This window comes from Desmodus rotundus, chromosome 12, assembly GCF_022682495.2.
Source record: "Desmodus rotundus isolate HL8 chromosome 12, HLdesRot8A.1, whole genome shotgun sequence".
In the NCBI taxonomy this organism is placed as follows: domain Eukaryota; kingdom Metazoa; phylum Chordata; class Mammalia; order Chiroptera; family Phyllostomidae; genus Desmodus; species Desmodus rotundus.
In genome coordinates, this window is record NC_071398.1 from 15,350,508 (window position 1) to 15,365,369 (window position 14,862).

General features: G+C 49.1%; 2 protein-coding genes across 7 annotated transcripts in view; one reads left to right on the top strand and one right to left on the bottom strand.

Annotated features, from left to right (window-relative positions):
• Window positions 1-5,622, top strand: part of NFATC3 (nuclear factor of activated T cells 3) — a 106,794-nt gene extending 101,172 nt beyond the window's left edge. For both annotated transcript variants that reach the window (XM_053915104.2, XM_024556174.3), the window contains one exon: window positions 5,066-5,622. Coding sequence is in view for 1 of the 2 variants with exons in the window: in XM_024556174.3 (XP_024411942.2) it covers window positions 5,066-5,190 (125 nt within the window). In the remaining variant the exon portion in view is untranslated. The remainder of the gene's footprint in view (window positions 1-5,065) is intronic.
• On the bottom strand, window positions 4,236-14,741 carry ESRP2 (epithelial splicing regulatory protein 2). 5 transcript variants are annotated; one of them, XM_071220016.1, is made up of 16 exons: window positions 14,411-14,741; window positions 14,175-14,321; window positions 12,609-12,722; window positions 12,382-12,496; window positions 11,913-12,011; window positions 11,394-11,448; window positions 11,216-11,326; window positions 11,008-11,140; window positions 10,879-10,921; window positions 10,409-10,710; window positions 10,086-10,298; window positions 9,780-9,978; window positions 9,446-9,632; window positions 8,995-9,160; window positions 8,813-8,918; window positions 4,236-4,568 (listed from the first exon to the last, which is right to left on the bottom strand). In XM_071220016.1, exons 1-15 carry the CDS (start codon window positions 14,606-14,608, stop codon window positions 8,829-8,831), a joined length of 2,172 nt encoding a protein of 723 aa, XP_071076117.1. In that variant the 5' UTR covers window positions 14,609-14,741; the 3' UTR covers window positions 4,236-4,568; window positions 8,813-8,828. The 5 variants fall into 5 exon arrangements, with proteins under 5 accessions (XP_071076117.1, XP_024411944.1, XP_045047705.1 ...); XM_024556176.4 differs by lacking the exon at window positions 4,236-4,568 and adding an exon at window positions 7,940-8,764 and having other exon boundaries at window positions 8,841-8,918; window positions 14,193-14,321; XM_045191770.3 differs by lacking the exon at window positions 4,236-4,568 and adding an exon at window positions 7,940-8,764 and having other exon boundaries at window positions 8,841-8,918; window positions 11,216-11,323.
• Between the last annotated feature and the right edge of the window lie 121 nt (window positions 14,742-14,862).

Consider the following 14,862-nt stretch of genomic DNA (forward strand, 5'->3'; position numbering starts at 1 on the left):
TCCCCAAATTATATTAAAAATTCAATTGGCAAGTAATTTTACTCAGCACTTAATATGTATCGAGCACTAGGATTCAGTGGAGAACAAAGATAAACAAGGCAGGTCCCTGCCCTACAGGAATTTAAATCCACTAGCTGTTGTACATTAATATTAATATGAATTAAAGTATATCTGAGTATAGTCAGCTTGAGTGCTTTTTGTGGAAAATCTTGGCTTTATTGTAGTCTTAAAATCCTAAACTATTGGTGTGTCCTCTTTGGGGTATGGCCACTCAAATCTCCTTTTTGAGTGAATTATCTTTCTTCTAAACGCTAACAGTCCTCATGAGACTTGGAACCAGGGGAGCAGTGGGCAGGGACAGCTTGTCCTGCGTTAACCCTATGAACCTGTCTCCAAGGCCCCCTTTACTCTGACTTTCCAGTGGGTAGACAGCAGCCCTGCCTAGGCTCATTCCTTTGCTTCTTCTGTCCTAGACCCTTCCTTGTTTCACTGTCCCCAGCTTTAATAATTAATAAATGTACTCTCAAAAAAAAAAATCCTAAACTGTCAAGAACTTTCCAGATGTCTTCAGCTAAGTGAGGTTAGGCACACTGGGCAAAAAACCCAAAACAAAACAAAACAGAATTTTGGTAAGGGGGAGCAGAAGTAACACAGCTTCAATCAGGCTTTTGCTTAAGTGACAATACTTGGCTACTTCAGAAAACGATGGGTTCATACTTATCAAAGTATATTTGATAAGTGGTAGATAATGCTTGATATAGACCCTCATCCTCAAGAAAATATAAGAATTGACTTTCTCATACAAACACAGGAAAAGCATGGCTGGTATGACTCAGTGGATTGAGTGCTGGCCTGTGAACCAAAAGGTCACTTGTTCGATTCCCAGTGAGGGCACATGCCTGGGCAATGGGCCAGGTCCCCAGTTGGGGGCATGGGAGAGGCAATTGATTGATGTGTTTGATGCATCTCTTGCACATCAGTGTTTCTCTTTCTCCCTCCCTTCCCCTCTCCCTAAAAATAAAGTAAATAAAATCTTTAAAAAATAAAGAAAACACTCATTCTCAAAATACTTCTCAGTAACATATATTTTTTTAAAAAAACAACACGGGAAAACAATCATGTGGTTTTTGGTGACAATAAAGCGCCATTTCTAATCACTCTGTAGTTTTAAAACTTGAACAGTGAGCTAAGAATTAAGAAAGGTATGTTGCATGGCTGCCTGGACCATCTCTGAAATTACCATCTTTGGAAGGGATAAGTGATAGGAGAAGGTGACTTGAATGTGAGCTGGGTACTTTTCTATTTGGCTTTTTTGCCACTGCTGTGAAACCTGTCTAAAATAGACACTGTCAAAATCCAAATCAGATGTCCTGTGTTAGTCTCAATAACATTCTCTGGTCCCCTTCCTATCCTAGCACCTAATGAACTTGCAGTATACTATTTCCAAATAGCTTCCAAGTAATTATATCAAATTAGGATCCATTTATTCAGCCATCAGAAATTGATGTTTTCTCAGTAATCAGGCCCTTTCCCTTCCGGAGCTCACAACCTGTTTGAGAGACAGATCGTGACGCCTACTGATAATCTAATAAGATGAGTAATGTTAGAGGCTGTGCACAATTACCATGGGCCATCCTTGTGCTCCTTCTTAGCATGAGGCTAGCCCATAGATCCACTGAGAGTCCACACTGAAAACACAGTTTCTTACTTATTCTGTGGTTTGGAATAACAGAGATGCCAAGGGCTGCCTTGATTATTTATGTCCCCTTTATATTCTCACTATATAATATATGAGGTTTTAACAACAACAACAAAAACCTCCATTATACCTAGGAGGAAACTGAAGACAAAATGTGTTGTCCTGCAAAGCATCCTTGTAATTTTTCATGTACATAGAAACTATTACGTTCTATAACTGTGAGTTATTTCTAGCAGTCAGGAGTATGTTTAGATTAATTCCATCTTTCTTTGCAAACTGCCACGAATAGTCGATAAATCCTAGTCTGGAAGATTTACTTAAAAAGCTTCCTCCCTCCAACAAAGACTTCAGTAGGTCTGTACCAGTGATCTTCCAAGATTGGTCTCGGAGGGAGAAGGGTATAAGGGGAATAAATGGTAATGGAAAAAATACAATGATTAAATCAAAAAATAAATTTAAAAAAAGGAAAAAGAATTGGTCTTAATCAGTGATTATTAGCTCATCAACACTGATAAATCATTCTTTTGTAATTAGATTTCTTTAGCTTCTAGCCCCTACTTCTTCACCATTCTACATTAAATATTAACCACAGTCAAACCAAATTTTCCTCCTCCATTTCTTTGCCCTTCTGAGTGCTACCACTGAAAAATTTGTTGTTCAGCCCTGGCTGGTGTGGCTCAGTGATTGAGCACTGGCCCGCAAGCCAAAAGGTCGCTGGTTCGATTCCTGGTTAGGGCACATGCATGCAGAAGGCAAGTGATTGATGTTTCTCTCACATGTTTCTCTCCCTCTTTTTCTCCCTTCACCCTCTCTCTAAAAAATAAGTAAATATTTTTTGAAAAGTAAAAAAAAATTGTCATTGACATAAACCATGGACTTCTACACTTGAAAGAGATTTTATTACTTTAACACCATAATTGTATAAAGAAATGGAGTCTCATATATGGGAAGTAACTTGTCCAAGAACACACGTGGAGTTAGTGGCAGAGCATGTTTCCAAATCATACCTAATTTCTAGCCTACTCCTCTTTGTGGTTTCTTTTGTGATATCTTTGTAAGATATGTACTGTTACATATGTGATTTCCCAGGTCCTATTTTCTTACCAGGGCACAGTGCTACTCCTGCTCATTATTTTCAGCTTCTGCTCTTTGGTGAAATTATAAAACTTCTCCCATTCTTCCAGATCTCTAGCGTGAAGATACCTGAATCTCATTGCTCTGACCATTCACTGTAGTCCCTTGCCCACAGGATTTTCCATTTGGATGTTCTAATTTCCTATTCCAGACCTAACCTTCCTACCACCTTCTTCCTCTTAAATTCTTCCTCAGCACCATTTTTTCTACACTCCAAACCTTGGGGGCGGTGATGAATCTTCCCACTCTCTCTTCTTCCCATCACCACACTACACTCATTCTCCCTTTCCCAGTCTCACGTTTGCCCAGGTCCTTTGTGTTTTCTTTGTCTAAATGATTTCCCTGCTTCTCTAGTCTTTTGACCTCCAAGAAGTGACAAGTGTTTCGACACCAACTCAACCATTTACTAAGCAAATTATGTGAACTGTCAAAGACTCAGCTGGTATGTAAAGTGAGGTAGTAGTGATCTTAAAATGTTGTGAAGATGAATTGAAATAAGATGCAAAATTTCAATTGTGAAGTTTAACCCATACATGCTCAGTAAATATTTGCGGGATTAAATGTTAGTTCCCCTTTCCTTACAACTATGAGTATGAATTTGAATTTTTTATTTACCTAAACTATAAAATAATTAGGCATTAATACTTAAAGATCTTTAAAAATGATTGTCAGTATCTCCTTTGCTACATGATTGTGTCAAATCCTAAGTATAGAATTTTTTTTGTCTTGCTCTATTTTTGACAGAAGTCTCTAAAGTATATAATTCAGTGGTTTTAGTATATTCACATAGTTGTGCAACCACCACCACTGTGTAATTTTAGAATATTGTCTCATTTAGTATTTTTTCCTTGTACTGACCTTATAAACTCTTAATTAAATAATGTTGATAGTATCTTTATTTTTTTGTTGACTGAGCTTTTATTTCCCTATTGTATTTAGGACATTTTTGTTATTCTAAAAAGAAATTCCATGTACATTAGCAGTCACTCCCATTAACTGCTGACAACCACCTGTCTTTTTTGTCTGTATGCTAGCCATTTCTACAAATGGAATTGAACGATTGATGGCCTTTTGTGTCTGACTCCTTTCACTTAGCATAATGTTTTCAAGGTTCATCCATGTTGTAGCATGTATTAGAACTTCATTCCTTTTTACAGCCGAGTGATATTTTGTCGTTATGGATTGGCCACATTTTCTTTATCTGGTCATCACTTTGCAGACATTTGAGCATCCATTGGGGCTACTATGAATATTTGAGTGCAAGTTTTTATGTGGATATATGTTTTCAGTTCTTTATATGCCTAGGAGTGGAATTAGTATAGAATCTTTAGTTGATAAGGCAAAGAATTTTCACTTCAAAGCAGAGTTCTCATGGTGAGAAAACTAAAGGTTCTTTTGTGGGTTTTTTTTTTTAAGATTTTATTTATTTATTTTTAGACAGAGGGGAAGGGAAGGAGAAAGAGAGGGAGAGAAACATCAGTGTGTGGTTGCCTTTCACACACTCGTCACTGTGGACCCGGCCCACAACCCAGGCATGTGCCCTGACCGGGAACCGAACCAGTGACCCCCTGGTTCGCAGGCTGCGCTCAATCCACTGAGCTATACCAACCAGGGCCTCAAGGTTCTTAAGTAGGGTGTTCCCTTCTATATTGGTTCCATAATATTGAAATTCTTTGCACTGGACCTCACAGAGCATTGTGTTCCCAGTCATGGAAACCAACAGAAAAGCAAGAGCCTGCAATCAGAAAGGATCAGAAACAACACAAATGCCTCCATATAATTAAAGGATGCTTTCATTAGCATAGGGTAACAAAATAACCCCCAAATATCAGTGGTTTACTCTCACCAAAGCATTTATTTCATTCACTTAAATACGAGGTGTACTGCAAGATCAGAAAGGAAAACTCTTCTACAGGTATGCAAATTAAGGAAAAGTTAGATTAATGTGAACACATTTCAAAAGTATCCAATCCTGTGCTCTAGAGCATGGGTCTTTAGAGTGAGAGTGACCCTCTTCCCAACCCAAACTGAACTGAAAGGGAGAAAAGAGGGTTCTGGAAAAGCTTATGGAGTATTTCCATTCAACTCCGGAGCAGGTTTCAGACACTGCTTTTACCTTCAGAGGAAGCCATGGCAAAGGGAAAAAATGTCTTTGAGGTAGACTTGGCATTGAGCATCATATGATCAGTCCTACAGAGGTCACTAATCACTTTCCCTTTTTTCTTTTTCCAGTGAACGAGATCATTGGAAGAGACATGTCCCAGGTTTCTGTTTCCCAAGGAACAGGGGTGAGCAGGCAGGCTCCCCTCCCTGGTCCTGATTCCCTGGATTTAGGAAGATCTCTTGACGGGCTCTGACAGCGCTTGCTGCAACCTTGCATCCACCACCATCATATTCTTCTCAGCATGTTTGTCTCCTTGGACCTTGGGTTCCAGCTCTGCGGCCTTTGGGACTGGCACCAGGAATTGGAGGTCACAGTTTGTGGGGAAAGCAGCATTCCTCCACCTCAGGCCTTGGGTAGATTTTGTAAAGGAACAGGAGCGGCATAGGTCGTTTGAGCTTTGGGGAACTGAGCTTTGCTTTTTATTTTTGAATAGGATACTTTTATATGATGGGTGCTTTGAGTGTGAATACCGCAAGCTCTTCGTTTCAGAGGTGCTGCTTTTTTCAGGGTACTTGGTTGCTTAGCTAGGACTGGTGATTTGTACTGCTTTATGGTCATTTGAAGGACCCTTTAGCTTTAATGACATTTTTAAAATAGACTTTTGATAAAACCTTCTAGAGGCAAACATAAAAGACAAAAATTCTCCCAAGCCCACACCTATGCCTCAGAAACTCAGCATGTGTCCTGAAGCCTTTCATAGATTCATAGGAAATAAAGCCAAATGTAGCTCATACCTCTCTATAAAAGTAAACTGTTAGGTAAAATGAGAAGAGACCATTCCAATCATTGAAGTATTGGAATATAAAATGACATTCCAGAGCATAGCCTTTTTGTAACTTTCTAGGTAATTTTCCTGCAGTCTCTCCATGCTGAAATTGCTTCTTTTCCCTCAGGGCCTTAGTTAAGATAGCTACTTATAAGGTGACTTTGAAAGGTGAGGTTTTAGTTTGGTAGCTTTGATTTCCTGCCATCCTACAAACAAGTGCTCTTCCCCTTTGTGCCCTTTTCCAAGTGGGAGCATCAGCGTTTGGCTACTCTGTAACCTTTGAAGCCAGTCTCAGGATGGTTTAAGCAACTTTACTGGTTCTAATTCATCTCTAGGGGCCAGGCTGTGTCAGGAGCTAAGCACAAATGAGCTATGCTTTAGAACAGGAGCAGAGAAAATGCAGGGCTCTAGGTGGCAAGCTTTTAAGATTCACACTGGCATGGAAAGCTTTTCCCTCATTCTGTTTACAGCCTCAGATGATTCTGGCCTACCCTGTTCCATCTGCATGGCCTGAAAACCCGCCTTTCCCAAAAAGGCTTTGAGGCAAATCCAAAAATGAGGTAGCATCAGACTTGACCCTCCAGACCAAAGATGCCATGGTGCTGCTGCAGGAGAGGCTGCGCTCAAGGCAGGGGCCAGCAACAAACTCCAGCCTGCTGTCTACCAAAGGAGGTGCCCAACTCGGGTGCTTTTTTCAAGCTCCACCCTTACCCCTCCCATTAATGGGATATGTTATCTTGTCCAAGGCCTGGGCCTGTTTCAAAGTTCCTGAAGTTTGCAGTATGTTTTCAGATGAAATGATGTATTTTCATTTATTCAGAAAGCACATTATTTGAGTGCCTACATGAGAGACAGTGTGCTGGGCTGGTCAAAGGTTTGATGCTTTTATTCCAGGGGATTGTGGGTCTTAAATGCCAGGATTCTCTACTAAAGCCAAGTGAGTCCTGAGCACAGGGAGCCAGCTCATTGCCCGCCACCTGTAGTCAGCCAGGTAGGAGATGTTGACCAGGATGAGTAAGTATGGTCTTTTTCTTCTTTTTTTTAAACCGTGATATTTTAGATTTTCCCCGTAAAACTAGTTAAGAAAATCACTCTGGTCCCTCTCAAGACTGTTTCCGTATTTTCTTTGAAAGTGAGTTTTGTGTCAGTGTCAATAGATTTTTCAGGGCTGTGGTTGGAAGCCCACAGCTTCCTTTGGAGGTTGTGGGGGACTGGCCCACAAGATGAAGTTCCAAAGAGCTGGCCAGACTTGCCTCCACCCTCCTGCCCCTGGTGTAGCTGCCTCACATGGGTTTCTTGCAAAAGTTCCCCTTGCAAGATCCATTAGGGGTTGCTCTGCTCTGCCCTCAAAAATAAAAGCCTCTATGATCCAGAGTTGCTATGCACCAAATTTTGATGCCTTTTAAAATACCTTGATGCCTGTAGCACTAGAAATGCTTTCCTATTTAAAATAAAAGTTAAATTTTAAAATAGAGCTTTGTATACTATGTAAGCAGTTTTGTATCAGCTTTGTAAAAGCTTTGGTGTTAAGAGTCAATATATTTTGGCTTTGTAGATAAAGACATTTTTGTGTAACACAGATGTTAAAGCACACATCCATTGGACTATGCAAATTGAGTTCTAGTAGCAGCAGCACTGAGCAGCTAGGTATGTGCTAGCACCCATCCCTTCCCCCTCTGGCCCATGCAAGATCCGGGTTGAGGAGTGGGATGAGCAGCCTTCTGCTTACTGGAGATGCAAAGAGAAACATGGCTGAAAATGGCTTTAAAAGGAACAGCTGTCTCCAGGATCACATGTGGTGCTGCTGCTTGGGGTGCAGGCCACTGCTGCCCAGGGCGAGTCACTATCATCAGAGTTCTGCTGGGTCTGCCTACGAAACTGTTTTTGATATTCAGAACAGATGGTTATGTTTAAGGTTCAGACAGGCTGAAGTTGAAACCTTGTATTTTAAAAAATGAATGACATTCAGTTAAGGAACTGGTTCTCAGTTGTTTACAGCACTCGGGATTGTGTTTTCCTGTACATTTTGTATTTTAAAACCTTTTATAGGAGCACAGTGCTCCTTACACAAATACAAAGGGAAGAGCCAGCAATTCAGGCTCCTCAGTTACAGTGCTGAAGTAATAAACGATGACAGGACAACAGTCTCCTTGAAATCTGCCTGAGTTTTCCTCCACTTGGGGCTGGTGTGGAACCCCTCACTCTGGGGGCCAAAACAAAGGGAACTTTGGCTTTTAAAAAGTCCATGTGGTCAGGAACCTTTGTATATTTCACAGAGAGGGTAGAGTTCCAAGTTCTTTCTGACGCTTCAGTTCTGCACCCTCTAATGGGTGCAAAGGACATTCCGTGGTGTCTGCTGAATTCTGGACAACTGGCCTGCCCAAGATACGCACAAAAAGTAGGCAGAAAGTCCCCTTTAAAAGTCAAGCCTGTTTTTGTGAGGGCTTCCTGCCCCCTAGTGTCCTTTGGGGGTACTGCAGTACAGTCCATCAAAACAGCCAGTGGTTTTGCAATCTGATACTCCTTGTGCCAAGCTGGAGGGGCTACCACCCTTAGGTAGGACCACCCCTGGCACAATGTGGCCACTCCTGGCACAGTGTGGCCACTGAGATCCAAGAATCCTGGGGGCTGGAGCCAGCGCTTTCTTTTTCTCTGCTCCCTCACCATTGGGATCTTTTCTCAGAAGCTCCCAGGAGTCATATGTTGAAGGCACCAGGGCTTGGATTTTAAAAAAGTCAAGCCTGCTGTGGACGTCAGCCCCACAGCATCTGTGGATATGGGCCATATCTAGGACCGACCAAAGGCTCTCTGGGTGCTACTCCAGAGGCCCAGGTCAGGCCATCGGGAGCAGGGTAGCACCATTCCACCCCAAGCCCTGCATGCAGGGTACAGCCATCATCTTTGGGGTGAATAGCAGAACAGTAAGTGGGGAATAGAGCTGGGGCTTGAGCTCCTCTGAGTGCTTTCAGCAAGAAGCCACCAGGTTGAGGGCACTGCTTCTCTGGACACAGGAGAGACATGTTAGCTGAGGACATCAGCCAGCTCTTACCTTCCGACTCCCTCACCTACAAACACACCCATTCTTTGGGGGCCTGCAGCACAGTGCGAGACGGGTCACCAACATGCATCAGGCTGGTGTAGTCATCAGGGACTAGCTGCAGAAGGGACAGAGATTTAAAGCAGGGAGCTCTAGTCTCAGCCAGGTCCCCAAACCCTCCAGTTACAGCTCACCTGGTAGGCCTGAAAGACGCTGAGCAGATCCTTCATACCAGCTGTGTATGGGACACCCTGCATACGGACCAGGGCGCCTGGCTGGGACAACACTGAGGTAGGAGCAGAGGCCAAGGCAGCAGAGGGCGTGGTGAGGTAGCCCACAGTGGTGGGAGAGACTGGGGGGCTAGGGTAGGAAAGGCGGAGTTTTAGTATTTCAGTCCCGCCTATGGCTTAGACCAAGATCTGCCTCCTCCTTCCCTTGCCTCTGCCTTATGCTTAGTTCAGTTCCTCCTTCCTAAAGTCATAGCCTCTACATCACCTCCATTCTAGTTTGTAGACAGCATCAGCCAGCCACACTTTTCATTCCCTTGTTTCACAGAGCTTGGGTTATCTGGCCCAGGAAGGGGATGAGGATCCTCCAAACCAGGACAGAGAGCAACTCTATGCAGTTCTCTCAGCAGCGGGGTACCTGGGGTAGTAAGCTGTGTAGTTCATGTAGAGTTGAGTGGCTGGCCCTGGGTAGTAGGCAACAGGGGTGGGAGCAGCAGGCACCCTGGCAGCCGGGAGCAGTGCCGAAGAGGGATAGAGAGCTGCTGTCTCAGTGGGAATGAGTGTTGGGGTGGCCTGGAAGGTGGCATAGGCTGGTGGCGAGAGGCCTAGAGGCAAAAGTAGAGAGCACATCTGCAGGGAGCCTGGCACTGCCCTGGGTGGGGCAGCCAGAAAGAAGTCCCCACTGTAGAAAGTAAGTGTTATCACAGCCCGGTCCCGCATTCCTCCTCCTCCCCCAGCCCTGGGACACTCACAGGGCAGCTTGCAGGGTGGAGGGGACATGCCACTGCGGCCCAAAGTGCCCCCCATTAGCACACGGCTCATCTCTTCTGTGGAGCAGGGGACCACTTCCACGTAGCGTTCCTTCATCACTTTTTTATGGCATCGCTGAGCAGCAGCTAAGGCCCGCTCTGCTGACGTCATCTGGATGAAGGCATCGCCCGATGGCCGACCCTGTGCACACCATCTTGTAAGTTAGTCTATCCAGATAACAAGACTGCCTTATTCCCAACCACAGTCCTCCCTAATCTTGTGTGTCCCCCTACTGGCAGCAGCCTCACCTGCTGGTTGAGTACCATGTGCACCCCATGGGGCCGGATGTCAGCTGCTGCCTCCCCAAGAAAGCTCAGGATGTCTTCAATGGTGGCTGTGTAGGGCAGGCCTCGAAGGCGCACACAGTCTCTCCCAGTCCCAGCTGCCAGTGGGAAGGGAATGGGCAGCAGTGGAGCAGTCAGTGTGGGAAGGAGTGGGCTGGATGCATAGCGGTTCAAGACCTAGTAAGGAAGGAAGCAACAGGCTGGTCATGCCGAGTCGGGCGGGGACACAGGCAATGGAAGGGGCACCCTGGAAAAGCACACGGGATGGGGGAGCCCTTGGCACTCACCTGCTGTACCTCGGCTGCAGTGCTCCGGAAGAGTTCAATGTATCGCTTACCCAGCATGCCCTTGTGCCTGCGCAGCGCAGCCTGTGCCAGCTCCTCACAGGCAAAGAGTGCAAAGGCGTCACCTGTGGGCCGGCCATCAGGGTGGCGTACAAAGAGCAGCCCATCGGCACCCCCAGTCACTGGGCACTCTGGCCCCAGGAATTCTAACACATCTGCTGGCCCAGCAGAGAAGGGCAGTCCTCGAAGCCGCAGGATCACTTGGTCTTCCCTTGACAGGAAACGAGCCACCTCTAGCGATGTGCCTTGTGGGGGGGTGGGGTGGGGAGATGGGAGTCACTACTGACTTCATCATGACCTTCCAACTACCCATCCACACCTGGCACACAGGAGAGCAGAAAGGCAAGGGGTGGTGAAGTGGGACATGGGTCAAGAACCAGGGGGACGTAGGCACTGCTGGGGGCACAACTCACCCCCTGCGATCTTTACAAACTCCTCTCCTGTTGCTTTATATACCTGTGGGTATAGTGGGGACGGTCTATGGGTCTCAGGCGTGGCTGGCCTCAGCTCTGCACTGCTCCACTCCCAGCCCAAATCCCCACCTCGATATAGCGGACACCCATGTGGTGCTTGTGTCTCTGCAACGCTAGGTCCCGCTGCTCGCTGTCCACAAAGCGGATGAGGGCCTCGCCATTTCTGCGGCCCTGGGCATTGAGGCAGAGCGCTACACCACCCCTGTAGAGCCAGTGCTATGTTAGTGCCTCCTGGGTAGGCCTGCCCTCCTGGGCCCACCCATCCTGCTACACCCACCTGGCAATGTTGAGCCCTTTGAAGAAGCGAGCCACGTCCTGGTCTGATGACTGCCAGGGCAGCCCACGGGCACGAACCACGGTCTCACTGTCCACCACATCGGCCTTGCTGCTGTGGGGGGAGGGCCCAGGGTCAGAGCTGTCCAGCTGCTGGCACCCCATCCCTGCCCTGCACTCACCAAGGTCCTGTCTCATATTTCTGCTTTATCACCTCAGGCTTCGAAAACAATTGACCTAAGAGGAGATGGCATGGGGGTCAGCAGGGTCTGGTGGAGGGGGTCTCCCCACCAAAGTCTATGAATAGAGCACAGTTGGCCCTGGCTGGTGTGTCTCAGTGGATTGAGCACCAGCCTGTGAACTTAAAGGTCACCGGTTCAATTCCCAGTCAGGGCATGTGCCTGGGTTGCAGGCCAGGTCCTGGTTGGGTGCTTTGTGAGAGGCAACAAGTATCTCTCACACACTGATGTTTCTCTTCCTCTCTCTCTCCCTCCCATCCCCTCTGTCTGAAAGTAAATAAATAAAATATTTTTAAAAAAGAAAAAAGGACAGTTGAAGAGGATGAGGAGGTGACAGAGGGGCTTCCATCTTATGGTCTTTCAGAGAGGGTAAGAGGTGGGGAAGGGGACTTTGAGGATTTACTAGGCAGGCATTCACCCAGACCCAAGGGAACAGGTGACAGGTGGTAAGGGGAACCTTACCACTGGGCCCTTCGAGCAGATGGAGGATAACAGCTACCATTGTCTTCACTTCCCAGACCCCAAAGTCATCCTCTGTGGCATCTGTCTCCAGCCCCAGTTCTGAGAGCAGAGAAAGAACAATGAGGAAATCAAATCCCAGGATGAGAGGCCCTGGGGCGACCAGCATGAGCACCGTGACTGGTCCCACCGAGGCCCAAGTCCCTTATGTAAGTAGACACACGTGGAGTCCCCACAAACATGTTGGTTTTGGCCCTGCTCATGTACGCCCTTACAGGTCCCCCAGCCCAGACACATGCAGACATGTGCCACGCTCCAAATGCGCCCCAGCACGGACCCAGAGACACATGCTTCAGGCACTTAAGCAGCAGATGACTCCAATTGTGTGCGTTCATATAACCCACCAACGTGCACACACACAGACACAGCCTACTGCCGCCCCTCCACCCTGACCCCACTGGGTCACAGGTACCCTGTGCCATGGTGGCCACGGTGAGGTCCCTGGCAAGGTGGGTGCTTGGGTGCTCCACGTGGAACTCTCTGCGAAGGTCGTAGAAGGAGAAGAAGGTGTCGGGAAGCACCAGGTTCTGGGGGCGCACATGAGAGGGGATGAATGGATGAAACTGAGCCACCCTGCCCGCCCCCGTGACAATGGGTGTCCTGGGAAGCCTACCCCCTGTTGTGCCCTCAGTGGCATACCTTCCTGGAGGCCTCAGGGTGCAGGACCTGTCGCAGTAGCTGCTGCCCATCAGTACAGAGCACGTAGGGGCCCCCACCCAGCAGAGCTATGTCCCCGCTCACCAGCTGTGAGAACTGGGGAGAAAGACAGACTCAGCTGGGCAGGCAGGAAGAAAGAGGGCACAGACTGCAAAGCTGGTTCAGCTAGATGTTCAGCCCTACCCTGTTTGAGGAGTAGGTGGCCACACCTGTTGGGCCTGGCTCTGTGTTCCCCTTCTCCCCCCAGTCCACTATTACCTTCTCCAGGACAAATGGGGGCAGTTACATATCACCCAAGCCCCCATCACAAACACTCCAGAAGTCTGGAGTGGGGCCAGAGCAAACACCTGGAGGAGTGGGACAAGCAGGTGGGAAGGGGTGGGGTGGGGTGGGGGGGGAAGCAGGTTAAACCTGTCCCTGACCAAGCACCACCCTCAGAGAGGTGGGAGAGGCCCAGTCCTGCCTGAGGCCCATCCGGCTCACGGTCAATGGCAGCCCCGCCTCTCGGTCTGACCAACCCAGGGGCAGAGAAATTCCAAGGACAGAACTCCACACCTGGACGCCAGGGGCAGCATGAGCTTTGACCCACACCCTATCGACCGGCTGGCACTGAGCTGTTTGTTCGCAGAGGGGGTGGCACTCTTGAAGCTGCCCAGCCCCTCCCCCAGCTTCCATTGCTGCTGGAGAACAGGTATAAGCACCAAGCACAGCTCCAAGAACCTCCCCCACACCAACCTCACCACTCTGAGTCTGGCAGAGCAAGGCAACCCAGCTCTCAGCTCACTCACCAAGTGGGGGTTAGCCTGGAAGCCCTTCTGTAACAGACTAGGAACCCCCACAGTCGTTGGAAGAGGAAAGAATTTGTACGTATAAAGCGCTTACTATACTAGAGTCACACCTGGGTTGGGGGCAGTGGTGAAGATAAGAAAAAGAAAACAGCAATGGCTGAAAACAGCCTCCCGCTTCAGCTAGGGCCAGGACAACTCTAGGCCTTAGCACTCAGGAGTCCGGTAACCTCCAGGCGGGGTCCGGACAGCACCCACGCCTGGCCAGCCAGCCGAGGCAGGCCTAGACGAGCAGCTTACACCTGGCGGCGTCTGCCTCTGGGGCAGACACCGCCCTACGCCCCCGCTCCAGCGTCTCACAGGCGGGTGGGTGGGCCGAGGACGCAGGAGACAGGGACTGTGACCTATGACCAAGCCCAGGCCCCTCGGCCTTTTGGCTTCCGGCTACTGTTCTGGGAGACCAGGCTGGGCAAGTTCCCAGAGGCGTCTCAGTCTTAGCCTTGCTCCCCCGCCAGCCAGGGTCTCTGGAAAGGGTCTCGAGGCCTCTGTCCCCACCCCCTCAATATCTAGAAAGGCTGAGAAGTAAGACGCCCCCAGGAATGGCCGGCCCACGCGGACACACGCACACGCGGGAGTCGAAAGTTTCAAACAACAGGAACCCGTCCTACCGCCCGGGCCAGTTAGTCGCAGAGCGCCAGGCCTCTCCTCCTGCCGCCTCTCCCGCCGACAAATGTCCCTGGGGTCCGGCAGTGTCTCCACTCACCCCGGCCCCGGCGCTCACCTGCAGCAGCACCTTGTCCAGCGGCTCGGCCCGCGCCAGGCTGTCGGCGCTCAAGCCACTCGCCTCGCGGCACTGAGAGCTCAGTGCGGCCGCCTCGGCGCGAATCAGTGACTTGTGCAGCGTCCCCACCTGCGAGCAGCGGGGGGACACGGATCAACCACTGCACCCCTCGGGTCATGAAGCTCGCTAGAGACCCCACCGCCCCCTTCCCAACCTACCTGTCGGCTCCGCGGCTCCACTACTTGCCACACTAGCAGGATTAAGTCGGTCTCGTCGGAGCCCAGATCCGGCCCGAGTGCACCGGCTGTAGCCCCGAACAGTACGACCAGAGGTCCAGGTTCTGGGTGGGGGTCGGCGGCAGAGTCTGCGGCAGGGTTCGGGCCCGGGGGCGGTGGCTGGGGTGGCGGCGGAGTCATGGCCGCAGAGGAGGGGGGCGCCCCGCCACACACACGCGGACCGACGAGGCGCACGCACGCACCGACCGACGGCAGACGCGGATCAGCTTGGGCGGGACACCGTGTGTCGGAGGCGGCACCTGCGGCCCGGCTGGCGCAGTGGGCGCTGCTGAGACCCGCCCGCGGCGCCCGGCGAGGCGGGGCAGCTACCAACCCCAGCTCTCTGTGGGCGAGTTACCTGTCGAGCCCCGCGGGCCACGTGACCGAGGGCGGCC

Bases quoted from the DNA above. Each gene is read 5' to 3' on its own strand.
- ESRP2 (XM_045191769.3), bottom strand. From the start codon at position 14,608: ATGACTCCGCCGCCACCCCAGCCACCGCCCCCGGGCCCGAACCCTGCC. The intron at 9,979-10,085 runs GTGAGGCTGCTG...TGGTGTGCACAG, and splicing joins ACATGGTACTCAACCAGCAG to GGTCGGCCATCGGGCGATGC. The intron at 9,161-9,445 runs GTACCCCGCTGC...TTCCTACCCTAG, and splicing joins TACACAGCTTACTACCCCAG to CCCCCCAGTCTCTCCCACCA.